The sequence below is a fragment of the Pelophylax lessonae genome (assembly GCF_965119305.1).
Source record: "Pelophylax lessonae genome assembly, chromosome: 3".
Classification (NCBI taxonomy): domain Eukaryota; kingdom Metazoa; phylum Chordata; class Amphibia; order Anura; family Ranidae; genus Pelophylax; species Pelophylax lessonae.
Genome location: NC_138770.1, coordinates 186,862,677 through 186,879,340, shown reverse-complemented (window position 1 = coordinate 186,879,340; position 16,664 = coordinate 186,862,677). Strand labels below are relative to the sequence as shown.

At 44.6% G+C, this 16,664-nt stretch overlaps 1 protein-coding gene across 1 annotated transcript in view; it reads right to left on the bottom strand.

Moving 5' to 3' along the window:
* The window catches only part of ATP1B3 (ATPase Na+/K+ transporting subunit beta 3), an 83,071-nt gene that overhangs the window by 10,692 nt on the left and 55,715 nt on the right, over nucleotides 1-16,664 (bottom strand). Inside the window, exons 3-5 of the mRNA XM_082250068.1 lie at nucleotides 13,805-13,909; nucleotides 3,572-3,762; nucleotides 1,909-1,959 (exon numbers count right to left, since the gene is read on the bottom strand). Of these exons, the coding sequence (XP_082106194.1) occupies nucleotides 1,909-1,959; nucleotides 3,572-3,762; nucleotides 13,805-13,909 (347 nt within the window). The remainder of the gene's footprint in view (nucleotides 1-1,908; nucleotides 1,960-3,571; nucleotides 3,763-13,804; nucleotides 13,910-16,664) is intronic.

Here is a 16,664-nt window from a genome sequence, read left to right as displayed (position 1 = left end):
TCCTTCATCTTTAGGGTGTCACACACAGATACAGTCAGTGCATCCACCAACGCCTTCTCGTGGGCGGTCACAGACATGGAGGAATCATCCTCATTATAAGAGGATTCCGGGATCCGATGAGGCAGAATAGGCAGGGGAAGGCCAGGGGGGTTTTTGCTAGCCCATCGCCCGCAAGCTGCCTCCACCCGGGACACAAGGGAATCCAGGACTGCCGTCAGTTCATGGATGGATGGTTGGGACCCGGAGGGGCCCGCAGCCTCAGAGAGGGGATCAGGTGGGGAAACGTGCTCCAAGGACTACATGAGTCACTAGGTGGACTCCACAAAAAGTGTAACACACTGCTAAGGGACAACCCCCACCGTGCTGGCAACACCAACCGGTCGCCAAGCACAAGGCACAGAGCGATCCTCAGCAGAGAGGGAGAGGACCCCACCATGCTCACCACCCGCCGACATAGGCACCTGCAAGCATCCAGAAATTCTGCACTACACATTCGACAATCAGGAAGCTAAATGATCCAGGAGTAAGCACCAGGGGATAAGAAGGGGCTCCCACCGCAGAAACCGCTGCCCAGAGGCCTTCACTGTCATGGCCGCCGCTATTTGCAATGGTAAACCAGAAGAAAATGGCCACCATGTATAGGAATACACAGGCTACAACAAAATGGCGGTACCACAAGGCTTACAGTGACCCAGAATGGGGGGGACTAGGCCTCAGGACAGATCAAGGCAGGAGGGAGGGGCCCTGGCAGGAGCCCCCACCAGGCAAACCACCCCCTACACAATCGATCCCTGGGCACCATCGCCATTAGCTCCCAAGCGTCCAAAGGAGGGCCCCCCAAGTCCACCCCAAAAGCCTCCAGGGGTAGAGGGGGGACAGATACTACTATACCAGGAACCAGGTCGGCACCGCTCCAGGCAGATCCTCCTTTCCATCGAAATGGAGGGGCTGCCGGCCAAGAAGAACACTGCTACTCAGGTTAAGGCCAAGTCTTTTGTGAACTTGCAAGACGTTTACCTGCAGGGCCAGCCCCCATCCTGCGGGGCTATGTCGAAGCCAACCTAGCGTGGAGCGGAGGCCTGCATGCACTCACTGGCTAGACTGGGGTTACCACTGGATCTAGATTATCCAGTCCATTGCCCAGTCCGGCAGTTGATAGTAGATCTCACAGGAAACATCCAGGAGGGAAAAATTTTGCCAGGACCAGATCCCAGCAAGGAACTAGGTCCTTACTCCTGACTAGGCAGAAAAAAAACTGAGTGACTATAGCAGGGAGAGGGGGTATACCCCCTGGGGTTGCCCATAGGTGTAGCCAGAAGTTATTTCTGCTTCGTGTCCTACTCCTGCAGGGGGCAGTATAATCCAATGGTCAAGAAAGACAGGAGCTGTGTCCGTTAATGAACAATCAAGAAAAAATGCATTTTTTTTCTTAGGGGTCTTAAAACCATTGTACCCACGATCAGCTGTTTGTTGGTGCAATCTCAGGCTCCTGCAGACTTGTCAGTGTATCTGTCTGCGCTCACGGGCAGAAAGTTACACAATGACAGGAAGACTCAATGAACTACCTAGAGTGCTCAACAGTGCCCTTGTAGTTCATTGAAAATTACAAGCCATCAGCTGCAAAGGCCGTCTGTACTTGTAGTTCATTCATTCACAGGAAATGGTGAATAAATAATGACGCCGTGTGGTTGGAGCCTCACGCTTTTCAAATTAGGACAGCGAATGTGGGGAGAAGATCCCCTGCCTCCTGTCACACGTAAGAGGCTGCTCCCAAAGGTGAACCTATCCTTTAAACCCTGCAGCATCAATCTGAATGAAATATCACTTTTGGGTGAAGCCTTTAAAATGTGTTATGATCTGAAAATGCTGCCACTATTCATGATTTCCTGAATAATCAATTTTACTTACCCTAGAAGTACAGTTTATTTTAGGATTTCCTAGGGGTTTTAGTCCAATTATCTATTAAATAAAAACAAAAACAATACATTACGGTCATAAAATGTGAATTCACAACATTAAACAACATTTGATGATCAATAAAAAAAAATCTTGTAAGAATGTGGAAACAGGAATGTGGATACAGGAAAAACAAATGTGGGGGGAAAAAACCTCTCCCCAATTACCCTAATATTCTGACCAAAGCATAAAAGCTGTAGTCCATAAAAAGCAGATTGGTCAGAACATCAGGTTTTTCTTAAGCGGTCTCAGTTCTGCACAGAAGATTTCCCTTCCTGTGACAGATTTTAGACACCTTAATGCCTCGTACACACGATCAGATAATCAGACGACTTATCGCTTGCATTTTGTTGCAGGATACTAGTATCGAATTCAACAATGCGTACTAAACGTATTAATTTGTTCGTATGATTCTGGAAAAGCTTCCTGGTTGCGTAGCTACGCATCGGATAGTGCAAAACAAAAACATTGGCAGCCAGGCTTTTTCCAGGTAATTGTTGTGTTTCTGATCATGCATGGTCTTTGTCTATCGATTTTTAGCAGATGCATACTGTACTGATTAAATGATTGTCGTTTGCTAGGCTAATGTATGACAAAAGTTTTCGTGTTTGTCCCTTCATATTTTGTTGGACGAAATGTCGAGATGAGCTGTCGAAAACTGTACTAACGATCAGATTATCGTGCGATCAATTAGAAAGTGACTTTTTCGTACGATTATCTGATCGGGTGTACGAGGCATTAGACAGAATTAAGCAGAACAGGTGTCTCCATTAAGGTTACCCACATATACAGTCTGAAGAAGCAGGCAACTTCAAGTTGAAGACTTGTTTGTCCAGGAAGGACTGCTCATGCAAAAGACCTTTGATAGACAATCAGACAAATTGAACTGTACAGATAGATTTGTTTAAAGATTTTTTAAGAAATCTTATTAGAAAAGGTTTTTATACTTACTGCAGTATGAATTTCCTGTGCCTGTATGCATTGTTTTTATAAGTTCAGTCATTATAAATTGTATTTTTGAAACGATTTCCTTCTCAGTAGAGAAAATCAATACAATCAATTCTGAATGAAGGCAAATACTAACAATGGGAACTCTGTGACATGTACCAATTCGCATCTGTCAACCTACCTGTTGAATACCTGACTGCTGAATAATATAGAGCTATAGAAGCCCGTCTGTCTCTTTCAATGCATAGGGAAGACTAAGTTAGGCAAATAACATGACTTCTATAACCAAACACAGCTGTATTTAAACCCATTAGGCACAACTGGTCTCTTTAATCCCCTCTGAGATATGATCCGATTAGAATGCTCTTTTTAACAAAATATTGATACTACAAAATTATACAAATGGATCAGAACACTGGCAAAGGTTTCATTTATCATCAATTCATAATCATATCAAGTTATGAGGCACCATCTAGGCTTCAGCTTGCTCCAGACCCACTGAAAATAGCAGACCTTGCACTGCATGTTAAGTGGTTCTGACATCTTAAAAGCTGCCTAATTGCACCAATTGGTCCATGTAAAAGGAACCTCATACCACTTCGGCCAATCCTAGCATTCAGGCATATGAAACGTTCTGCAGACCGTGCACAGACATTAGACAGCGTACCCTGTTCATCTTGACGATCACGCAGGGGTTTCCTTCATTGTACCCAAAGAACTCATTTCCTTCCAGCCCGGCGCAGGGGCCCAGGGAGGACCTGTTAAACTGGCAGGACTGTTTTTTGTCCTCTCCTTCCTGTTCGAAATAGCGGCCTGGCGAGCATTCCACATTTGAGGCTTGTAGGCTGTCATTGTATGCTGGAAAACACAACAGAAACAAGAATGGCGTGAAAAAAATGGCTAAACACTTTGGGGGGTAACTGGCGATCATGGAAGATCCACATGTAGCACCCTAGGTTCAGCAGCTTTTCCTTCTTGAAGGATAGCCATTGGTTTATCTCTAGAAAGCTGTACTGTCATAAAAGAGATATGATTATTTACATTGGTTCGTAATTATAACCTCATAATACCATTGTTATAAATTATGCGTTCCTGCTCAATTCATGTGTGATTCAGTGTGGTGAGATCTGAGCTCAATTTTAATCGGCTCAAATTGCACTTCAACATGCATGCACGACTTTTGGAAACACACTGCAACCAGATCGTATGGTACATTTATACCATGCAATTTGGTGCAGGCAAACACACTGCATTTGTGACCTTCCTATGGCATATAGTCAACACAGACACAAATTGCAGATTGCAACTGCAGTGCATTTTGAACACAGTGCGGGAGACATACACAGATTGGGTTTTCCGCACCATGTTCTAGTGTGAACCGAGTCTTAGCACCTGTCACAAACAATTCTGCGCTTTCAAAGTCTAAGTGTATTGTGACACAAACCATGAAGAAAAAAAATTAAAATCTTACAACGTGCATAAGTATCTTTGCTATGAAACCCCTAAAAAAGATTTGGTCAAACCAATTAATTTCAGAAGTCCTATAAATAGTTGATTGCATAAGGGCAACCTGTGTGCAAAGTGTCATAAGGTCAGAATAAGGCCCCCCGAATCTACAACACCACTAAGCAACATGAAGACCAAGACGCTCTCTAAAAAAGGTCAGAGACAAAAGTAGTAAAAGTATAGATCAGAGTTGAGTTATAAAGAAAAATCACAACCCTTGAACAACCCATAGAGCACCAATAAATCTACAGTAGATCTGTCCCAAAAACATTTTAGGTCATACACTCCAACAGAGAGGAGCTTCATGGAAGAGTGGCCAAAGAAAGACATTGCTAAAAAAAAAAATAATATTACATATGAAGTTTGCCAAATGGCAGTGGCAGGCTTCTCAAAGATATGGAAGATGGTTCTCTGCTCACAGGAGACTAAAATGTAACATTTTAGTCATCATGGAAAATGCAGTGTGGCAAACCCAATACTTTCTATTACCCTAAGAGCATCATCCCCACAGTGAAGCATGGTGGGGACAGAGTCCTGCTGTGGAACTTTAATTAGCAAGGACTGGAAAACTGGTCAGCATTGAGGCAAAGATGGATGGCAATAAATACAGGGCACATTTCTAAAGAAAACCAGTTTTGGTCTGCCCCATATTTGAGATTGAGATGGATGTTCACCTTCCAGAAGGACCCTAAACATACTGATAAAATTACACTTCAGTAGTTTAAAAGGAACATTTAAATGTTCTGGAACAGTCAAGTCAACATCCAGATCTTAATCCAGTTGAGAATCTGTGGAATGACTTGAAGATTGCTGTACACCAAAGCCAGCATCTTGAAGGAGCTGGTTTAGTTTTGCCTTAAAGAATGGGCAAAAACCCCAGTGGCTAGATGTGCAAAGCTAATAGAGACATACATCAAGAGAGCAGCAGCAAATGTTGGCTCCAAAAGTATTGGCTTTGGGAGGGGGATACTTCACACTTGAGATTTTTTTTTTTTTCGTGTACATCACATGGTGCAAAGCCCCCAAAAATAGATTTTAATTCTAGGTTGTAATGCAACAACCATCGGGCTGAATACTGCCACAAGGCACTTTGTAATGACTTGTTTTCCTTTAAAAGGCATCTACAGGCAGTGCTTCATCTGCACTTTTTCTGTTACTGCAACCCATTAAGCAGGGACTAGGAAAATTATTTAGCTCCAAGTCAAAGTCTGGTTTAACACACAAAAATGGCCTTGTCTACAGTATGGGTGACAGGTACTCTTTAAAAATATTTTTGTTAACACAAAGAAACATGTTGCTATCAATACGAGAGGTACAATGTTGGAAACAGCAATCTTTGCAGATATTTTTCTGCCTCAATTCTACGGGACAGAAGGTCATTTCAGCCCTGCTGGGAAGTGAACAAGTGACCTTCTGATCACAGCACGTCTAAGAAAGGCACATGTAACCATTTCATCACTGGACAACTTCACCATAAACACAGCTAAAGCCTTGTGAAATCTTTTAATAACCTGCTTCAGTTCAGCTCCTCCAGCACTAGAAAGCACTGGTGCTGTAAAACCCGTCTCCATAACACCAGAGAAGTTGTAATCTGACAGACAGAAAACCTAGAGCAGAATTAAATTCTAGTTTTAGGGCCAGTCCAAACACTACGAATCGCACAGGAATGCTCTGCACATTCATGTGCAATTCCCATGCAGTTTAGTGGGGTGCGATTTGAGCCCATTCATTTTAAATGGCCTCAATTCACACCAAAAGTAGTGCATGCACTAGTATTGGAAAAATGCAAAAAATACCACGCTGATCTCTTAAAGAGGAAGTAAACCTTCCTCTGCAACTTGTACCTATAGGTAAGCCTATAAGATTTACCTATAGGTAGTGTAAATATCTCCTAAACATGCACCGTTTAGGAGATATTTACTTTGCATGCAGCCAGTGACATCATTGGTGCATGCGCTCTGAAGGAACGGCCGCTCCTGCCGTTTTCAGAGCCCTATGCCGTGAACGTCGGCAGTGACGTCCTCGCGGCTCTAGCCAGTCAGATGGCCGGATGCCGCAAGCCCGGAAGAAAGGCGGAACAATATGTGCAGCGCTAATATTGGTGTTTGAAACAGTGAATCTTAAAGGATGCATATGAATGACTCCTATATCACAAAATAAAGTCATAAAATGAATAAATAACTTGGTGCATGCATTCAATTAGATAAACAAAACATTGTAATGGTACGTATAAATGACAATAAATAATAATCCGTGAAATGAAAAAAGTCCATAGAGTCGAAAAAAGTCCAAATCTGTCTAAACCGTGACAAACATAGATCTTCAAGATGTAATCCAAGTGGGTATTGTGAAAAATTATAAGCGAGCCGACCAACACCCACATAATGGAGGCTTACAGGAACAAATGGTTCAAATTAGCGTACGCCAAATGGGTCAACAGTAGCAGTGGTATATATACCCTCAACTGGAAAGGGGACGAGGGTAGTTGAAATCTCACACCACGTTCCACTCTTATAGTGTAAACAACTCAATAGGGGTTCCATGGATTCACAATGAAGTATGAAAAAAATCTTCTCTAATTAGATGCAGTGTGTGAATAACCGAAGACAAAAAAAAAAACAAAAGGCCTCCACAATAAAACAATAAACAGGTTTATTCAATATTAAGAACACTTACAGTTGGGTAGATAGGAAAGTGCTTTCAGTACATATAGTGGACAGTAAAATACACAATGGCACAAAATGGAGCTTGACCCGATGTGTTTAGTCTACCAAGACATCTGGAATCACAGATTCAGACCAACCCCTATCCTTCAGTACTTGAGAGTTCAACAGCCAAGCCTTCAAAGCCAGCAACTGTAATGCACTGTAAAGCATCGTGGAAGAATGGGCCTTGGGACAGCAGATCTTCCCTAAGAGGAAGCTTCCAAGGAACGTTGGAGACCAGCTTCACCAGATTGGCATATCAAGCCTGGTGGGGCCAGTATAGGGCCACTACGATGACCAGAATCCCTCCTGCCTCGATCCTGCATAGAAGTCTTGGCAGAAGCTTGAGATGAAGGAAGGTGTAAAATCAGATGATACCGACCCCAGGGGGCCACCAGCGCGTCTGTGGCATCCATCAGAGGACTCCCGACCGTGCCACGAACCTCTGCACCTTTCCGTTGAGTTGTGACGCCAACAGATCCACCTTGGGGGTGCCCCACACAACTGATGAAACACCTCCGGATGAAGAGACCATTCCCCCTGGTCCAACGTCTGCCGACTGAGGTAATCCGCCTGCCAGTTTTCCACTCTGGGAATGTGTATGGTGGAAATGGCTGGAACGAACGGTCTGCCCACCTGAGAATGCCGGCTACCTCCAGAGCTGCTAGGACACTTCTTGTGTCCCCCTGGCGATTGACATGAGCCACGGCTGTGGCATTGTCTGATTGAATACGCACTGGACATCCTTGGAGATGATCTGTCTTAAATGTTTCAGCCACAGTCTGAGTGCTCGGAGCTCCAGGATATTGATCGGTAGGTCTGGACTCTTCCAGGGTTCAGACCCCCTGAGCAGAATTTCTGTCAAGAACGCCTCTTCACACAGACAGGTTGGCATCCGTGGTGACCACCGTCCAATACAAGGGGAGGAATGATTTGCCCTGCCGGAGCTCGAGAGAACAAAGCCACCAGATCAGGGACCCTTTTGCTCCCGGCTCAGCTGGATTTGGTTATCCAGAGACTGCGGAGTCTTGTCCCATTTGATCAGAATCTCCCTTGCAGGGACCTCATATGGTACCGTGCAAAGGGGACTGCCTTGAAAGTAGACACCATGAGGCCCAGCACTCTCACGCAAGTCCAGAGTAATGACCATCTGCTGGACAGCAGGAGGGGAATTGCAGCATGCAGTTTCTGGAGTTTGTCCAGAGGAAGGAGTACTCTGGCTAAGGTTGAGTCCAGAGTCAGACCCAGATAGTCTAGTTTCGTGGAAGGAACCAAGGCAGACTTCTGAAGAGTCAGAATCCATATTGGAAAATGAAGGTAAGCATCCTTGATGTTGGAGGAAAGAAAATCCCCCTGATGCAGGGAAGCCACCACCATGCGAACAGACTCCATTCTCAACTTCTGCACCTGCACAAGCAGTTCAGCACCTTGAGGTCCAGGATTGGATGCACTTTGCCTTCCTTTCTGGGGACTGTAAACAGGTTTGAGTAAAACCCTGAAAACATTACGAAGTTGGAACCGGGACAATCACCGCTTGAAGTAAAAAGTTTTGCATCGCCCCAAAGAGAACCTGTAAGCGGATCGGGGACAGTCGCACATTGAGAGGAAAGAACCTTTCCGGAGGATAAGAACGAAACTTGATCTTGTAGCCAGACCGTATGACTTTGGGGACCCACTTGTCTCGTACCGGGGAAGTCTACGTGTCCGGGAACCAGCGAAAACATCCCCCCACCCCCAGATACGGGTGAGGGCGTACCTTTTTAAGCTGAAGGAGTCCTTGTCCTCCAGTCTGGAGAAGCCCACTCTTGACTTGCCAGACAAAGTTCACTTGGATCCTGCACAGGAGGCCCTGAAGGGCTTTGATATCTTGTCAGTTGACCCTGAGGGACGAAAAAACTTCTTATGAGCCGAGAAGGAGGGCCCGCATCTACGGTTAGGGTCCTTGCCCTTAGTAGCCTGTGGAAGAAGGGTTCCCTTCTCCCCTGTGAGACCTTTAAATGATGTCATCCAGGGTAGCACCAAACAGGCAATCTCCTTAAATGGGAAGATCAGTCAAGGCTTTTTTAGAAGTCTGATCCACAGATCAGCATTTGAGCCAAAAGACACACAGAAGGACCACTGTCGAAACAGCCGAAATACTGGGGGAGCCGTTTCCAATCTGGAAACCGGAGGGACCACCACCGGTGGAACAGTCCACTTCTTAAGAAGGGACTCCTTTATAGGGGTATCGCCTAGCAAAGCGCTTAGGGATCCCCAAGGGGACAATTCTGTCAAAATAGGAGGGGAATCTGAGGATTCAGGGCGTATGGTCGCAGACCCATGCAGGGTGACCCACGTCCGCGGGGGCCGAATCAGATTCAGGATCGGAGGGACAGATGAGGCAGGGAAGGCTTTTTTACTTTTGCCAGCCCGTCCCCCAAAAGCCAACTCCACCCGGGACACAAAGGACTCCGGGACCGCTGTCAGTGCGTCGATAGATGGTTGGGCCCCGCAGCCTCAGAGAGGGGATCAGGTGGGGAGATGTGCTCTAAAAGACTCCATGAGTCACCAGGGGGACCCCACAAAAAAAAAAAGTGTAAAACACTACTAAGGGACACGCCCAAAGCTCTGGCAGCACAACTGTTGCCAGTCACAGAGCCCCAATCAATCCTCAGCAGAGAGGGAGAGGACCCCACAAGGCTCACAATCCCGCAGAAACCAGGCACCACAGCCACTAGGAGAATCTGCACTGCACGTTCGGCGATCAGAAAAAGAAAGGATCCAGGAGTCAGCACCAGGGGAGGAGGAGGGGCTCCCACCACCGAAATCGCTGCCCACTGGGCTCCACTGTCATGGCCCCTGCTTTATAGCAAACCACCACAAAATGGCCACCGTGCATTGCAGCACAAAGGCTACAAGAAAATGGCTGCCCCGCCAGGCTCCCAGGAGGGATCCCTAGGCCTCAGGACAGGCAGGATGGGGGCCAGGCAGGAGCCACCACCAGGTACAACCCCCCCCGCACAGCTGATCATCTGGTCGCCAGGGGCGCACCCCCCCTGCCCCCACTTGGGAGGTGTACCAGACCACCCACAAAGCCCCAGCATTAGTGGAGGGGGGGGGGGAAGACAGGTGAGGGGGTGCCTAATGAGAAAGAGAGGAACCTGGGGGTCCGACTGTCCCATGGATGAGCTAGCCACTCACCATACCAGGAACCACACGGGCACCGCTCCAGACAGAACCCCTCGCCATCAAAACGGGGGGGCTGTCGGTCAGGAGGAATGCTGCGACTCAGGCCGAGACCCGGTCGTATGTGACCTTGTGAGGCATTTAATTCGCAGGCCAGACTGGGGTGACCACTGGATCTAGATTATCGAGCCTGTCACCCAGTCTGGCAGTTGATTGTAGATATCACAGGAGAAAAAAAAAAATCTATCTAAAAGAAAAAATGTTGCCAGGACCAGAGATCCCAGCAAGGAACTAGGTCCTTACTCCTGACTAGGCAGAAAAAAACCTATACTACCTATAGCAGAGAGAGAGAGGGAGTATACCCCTGGGACTGCCCATAGATGTAGCCAGACTTTTTTTTTCTCCTGTGGGGGGGCAGTATAACCCAAAAGGTTAAGAATATCAGGAGCTGTGTCCTTCAATTAACAAAAGAGAAAGGTATTTAGCAGTTTATATTTAATAAAATGATTGCATTTCCATGTTCTGTGGGAAACCAGATATTGTGAGTGCAGGGTCCTGGGTTTAGTAACACTATACCATAAATAATGACATATTAAAAAATGTAAAATGTTTACTGCATGAGTAAAAAATGGAGTTTGGAAATTCGAGAAATGCTTAAATAATGCATTACAATTTAACTAAACCCATTACATTTTGGACAGCCAAAATGTACTGGAGATTTTGGTCAAATAAAAAAGGATTAAAACAATTCAGATGACTAAAATACAACTAAAATGGCATTTTAGTCAAAAGACTGACTAAAACAAAATTTGACCTCAAAATTAACGCTGGCAAACACCTTGAAAATATAACTTAATGCTGTGCAAATCTGTGTTGCTTTAACTTTACCCTTTTTACATTATCCTCTTCCCATCTTGCCGTCTGTTCCTCCCATTAGTGGGAGACCGTGTAGTCATTCTCTCGCAGGACGTTTAATGTGGGACCCCATTCATTCTTTTTGCTAGATGTTGGGCGTGTAATAGGGCAGTTTCATTTCCACTTTCATCTCCCACCACCTGTTATTTTATCAGTCACTTGTTTTAATAAATGAAGTGGTCAATTAAGTAAGAAGAGAACACTGGGCGGGACTGAGGGAGCCACATGTTTTAGTGCACTGGATGTGTACTTCGCCCTCCTTGTGAAAATGTCAGAGTAAAATTATATATGTAGAATTATGGGTGGGTAAGACTTGAATGTTCTGGACAGTCCACATTTAAAAATAACCACCAGCAATGGGACTGTTGTTCATGAAGATCACTGCCCTAGCGACAGTTTGACCCTACTGCATATGCAAGGAAAGAGAAAAAAATCACTCAAAAGTGGCAGAGACTTTACCGTTTGCAAAAATAAAAGGACCTTTCAAATACTGCTGCCGAGAACGGTTATGCCTAGTACACACTAGTAGTTTTTGTTCAACCCAGCAGGACTGAAATATAAAAAAAAAAAAAAACCTGACAGCTCAGGAGGAGCTGCTGTACTAAACAGTCAGATGTTAGTACAGCTATCTCCACTGCCGTTTGTATTGTGTTCCGACAGGGGCATGGACCTCCTGTCAGTACACACTGGTTAGCGCTCAGCCATTGGCGCGGATCGGATGCCGATCGGCAGATCTTTTTCGTTCATGCCCCAATGACAGAAGCCCGCCGAACAGCCAACCTCTGTCAGATCGACTGTAGTACACATGCAGGCCGAATGTCAACCAGTGTCTATTGAAACCGGCCGATGCTGGCCAACACTAGGCCCGTGTGTACTAGGTTTTAGCTTTTCTATACACAGGAGAAGTCATCTAGGCGGTATACACAACTTTCACACCTTCCAAATCACTTTTCCCTGTGTTTAGAAGTTCATGCTTAGCAGTTTTAGGCACATTTAGAGAATCAAATTTAATTCTGGACGTGCATAATTTTTTCTAACAAAGGTAAAAACGCACAATGTGAATGGCTCCATAGAAAAACCATTACCTACTTTTTGTTTTTTGTTTTTGAGTTTAAAAATGTCTTGTACACACAGGTTTGACAATGCCACTGTGAATGAGGCCCAAGTTCAATTGTTTTGCCATAGTAATGCAGAGCTAAGCTCTTATGTCAAAACCATAATGAGAAAGCACATATTTAGAAAGAAATTAGTTACCGTTATGCTTGCCTAAACATCATTTTATAAGGGACAACCCTATTCTACTCATTTGCTGTTCCATACTTTCATGGCTATTTTATATACAGAATTCGACTCCAAGACCATATGCAGCAGTGCAATTAGCACTATACAGAACTAGAGAGAAAAAAAAAAAAGCCACAGCAATGGACTTCTAAAGATGCTCACTTGTTGGTAACCAGGCCTTTACTATAGGAGTAGCAGAGATAAGAAATTTCATTATTTTCTGACTTGCATTTATTCCAAGCTGGTTCAGGTCTTACATTTGAAGAACCAGCCAGTTATCTTTAAGATGTAAGCAATTGCAGCAAATTTACACATACAAATATACATTGACCAACCATACCTTTATGACCACTTAGATTAAGTGAAACACATTGATTATCTCGTTACAGTGGCATCTGAAATTCAGTGGGATATACTAGGTAGCAAGTCCACATGTTTCCCCTGAAATGGATGTGCTGAAAGCAGAACAAATGGGCATCGCAGTTTGTGTATGGTGGTACGTGGTGCCCACGCTAACCCATGTCCACAGCCAAAAGTGCCAGTAATGGGCACGTGCGTCAGAACTGGACCACGGAGCAATGGGAAAAGGTGACCTGGTCTGATGAATATAATTTTCTTTTACATCACGTTGGACGGGTGCATGCCTAGAGAAGAGATGGCGCCAAGATGCAGTATTGCAAAGAAGGCAAGGCAGCAGAGGCAGGGTGATGCTTTGGACAACGTTCTGCTGGAAACCTTGGGTCCTGTCATTTATGTGGATGTTATTTGACACCTGTACACATTTGACCACCTACCTAGACATCGTTGCTGACCAAGTACACTCGTTTATGGAAATTATATTCCCTGATAGCAGTGGCCTCTTTCAGCAAGATAATGCTCCCTGGTATACTACAAAATGGTTCAGGAATGATTTGAGGAACATGAGTTCAAGGTGTTGACTTGGCCTCCAAATTCGTTAAGTCTTAATCCAATTGAGCATCTCTGAGATATGCTGGAAAAACAAGTCCGATTCATGAAAGCCCACCTCGCAACTTACAGGTGTAAAGGATCTGCTACTGACAGCCTGATGCAGATACCATAGCATACCATGAAGGTCTAGTGGTGTCCATGCCTTAACAGGTCAGGGTTGCTTTGGTGGCAACAGGGGTTGTTCTAGCTGCAAAAAAGGGGCCTTTTCAATTTTAGGTGGGTGGTCAAAGTGTTGTAGGTCTAAAAAGACTACAGAATGACTGAACAGCAACCTCTGTGTAAACTACAACGTTCAGTCCAATTAGACAGCCTCTAAACAAATTCCAATAGTAATATATAAATGGTGAGGTTATACTTACGTGTTAGGAAACCATGAAGAGCTTTCACATAGGCTTCATATGAACTCCTTTCGTTTTTATTAAAGGTGAGTTCCAATCCAGCTGATTTAGGGGAAATCATAAGACCTGGAATTATAGGAGAAACCTTTGAATTCTGCTGGCAATCAGATATTACACTTCATTTATTGAAGGCATGAACATTAAATTGCAGTGATCACACCATGATTACATTAAACCCATCTCCCAATTTGTAAAGACGTTAATTCTCATCAATTTCATTCACGGAAAGATAAAATACAGGAGAGAGGCCAATTGATTTTTAAACAGAATAAAACCAAGGTTTACTTTAACACAATCTGCAATAAGTAGTGCCAAATCAGACACAAAAGAGACATGGAAAAAAGAAATAAGAAAATTGTACACAAGTTGCGTGCAATCGGTGACAGTGCCAGCAGGAGGTGGAGACCTGGGGAGACAGGGCTTACAAAGCTGTGTGTGTCAGGCCGCCACACTGACAGTGTAATGTGGAATTCCACTATGAAAAGCTTTTTTTCCCAGCATGGGGGAAGGTGTGGACTGACGCACAGGGCACACTGGGCCTGTTGTCAGGAGGTTTTCACTAAAACTAAGGTTGGAAAACAGGTAAAAAGGAAGTTTATAAACTCAATCACGTGGACTACAGAGATTACAGCGGAGCCATCAGCTGGCACATCTATTTTTAAAGACAAAATCCCGGTATTCATCTCTTACAGGGTAATTCAATTTATTCAACCTAAAGGGTTTACGGATCAGTGAAGGGAAAAACACATGGAGCACATGGCATTAAAGACTGCACACATGGTCACATTAGGTCAGGCTGAAGACCCATGGTCAGTTAAATATGACAAGAAGACAGTGAAGGATGAGAAGCAGCTATGTTCCTTTGTATTCCTGGGTCACATCTTGTCTACTGGTCCTATCACTGCAAGCAATGTCAGCAACCTGCAGCATAGAACATACTACTGAGGCACAGGGTTCAATGGTGTTTATGAATTACGGTTAACTGTGTACCAAGCCAGGGCTCCCAAATCCGCTTTCCGTTCCACTGGGATCACATGCATAAAGTGATATTAAAAAGGTTCTTTTTTTTTTTTTAAACAAAAATGCTATACCTTCCATGCTCTGTGCAGTGGTTTTGCACAGAGCAGCCCTGAATCCTCTTCTTCTGGGGTCCCCTGCTGTTGCTCCCAGCTCCCCCAATTGAAGGCCACTTCCAGGGGGCACTCGTGCAAGTTCGCTCCCGAGCTGCCTTGTCTGCGTCCATTGACACAAAACAGGCGAATCGGCCCCGCCATGCGTTCCTCATTTCAACATTTAAATGACAGCAGCATCTTCTGAGAGAGGAGGGACAGTGCCAGGAGCCTTGGCTCCCATGCACAGCCCTTGATCGTGAATGGGCTCAGAAAAGTATAAGGTGGGGCGGGTTTACCATAATATGCATTATAGCGTTTGTTACACCCCCCCCCCCCCAAAAAAAAAAAAAAGGATCCTGTTCCTTTAAAGCATGTTATACAGCACAGTGCTTCTTGAGCAGTGTAATTTGGGCCACTATCACCTGAAATACCTGGCTGATCCTGCCTGGTAAACTGACCAATGTTTATCATGGCCGCTGAGCCCTGACCCCGTGGTCGGTTTAAGTGACTCCGTCATCTGCAGTTCTCCTGTCTGCTCTACCCTGTCCTCTCCCCCCTCCCTGCCTGTCAGCTAGTGACAGTGTCCATCCCTCTCCTCCTGCGGCTAAAATAACATTTACATTTTTATATAATATAATCCTCTCTGTTTCCTAATCCTGTGTGCGCGTTTTTTTTTTTTTAAATGCCATCTATACCTGTCAGAGCGCCGCTCACGTGACTGGCCGCCTCTCTCCTCCTCCCCTCTTGACTGATGTCAGCGGGGGATTCTCAGCCCTTGCCGCTGCAGCTGTCAGATGGAGAGAGGGGAGAAAAGCAGCCGGTCATGTGAGCACTGAGAAGTGCGCTCTAAAATCAGGTATAGACGGCATTTTTTTTAATGAAATGCACACACACAGGGGCACACAGGATTAGGAAACAGAGAAGACTATATAAAAAAAAAAGTATATAGTGGCTTCACAACCATATTAAAAGGTAAAAAAAAACCAACAGAAACCTTAGGCTTTAGAACCACTTTAACGTATGCAGAGTAAGGTGATCCATTTTTCAGCATCTCATTCAGATACCAATTTCTAAATGTCGTGAGAACATATTGGTATAGTATTGATCAGAATGGTATTTTTACCAGTTACACCTCTGTGATGTTTTAGTTCACCAAAGATCCCAATACATGGAAAAAAACAAAAATGCATGTTTCTTAATGAAGCCTTCTTGCATATGTTCACTAGATCATTGCTGACAAATTTGATCCCATTTGGATTGGTTCCCAACCAAGTGATCATATATACACCTAAATACTGGTGTAATGTATCATGGAGCCTTTAAATTGCTGTGTCTTGGCTTCTGCTTTCACTAGGTACAAAGCTGCATTGCTCAGGTCCACTCCACTAATGTTACATGAACAGAGCTGGATTTTAGGAGCCCCTTCTTTAACCTATAAAAACACAGTTTTGCACACCAGCTTGATCTTACCATGACCAGAATAAACTTGGAAGTTTAGTTGGCTTTGACATTTTCCTACAGAGCCTAACCAATCCCCCCTTCCATAAAACTGGATATGTGAACTTTATTTTATAATGCCTAACAAATTCATTTTGGCCTGTAAAATGCTAAACCTCAGTTCAGCTATAGCTGGGATAAGAAGGTGAGTGTCAGAATTTCAACTAATGAAGGAAAGCAGGAATAGAGGATGAGAGCCAAGTAAAGGGTAG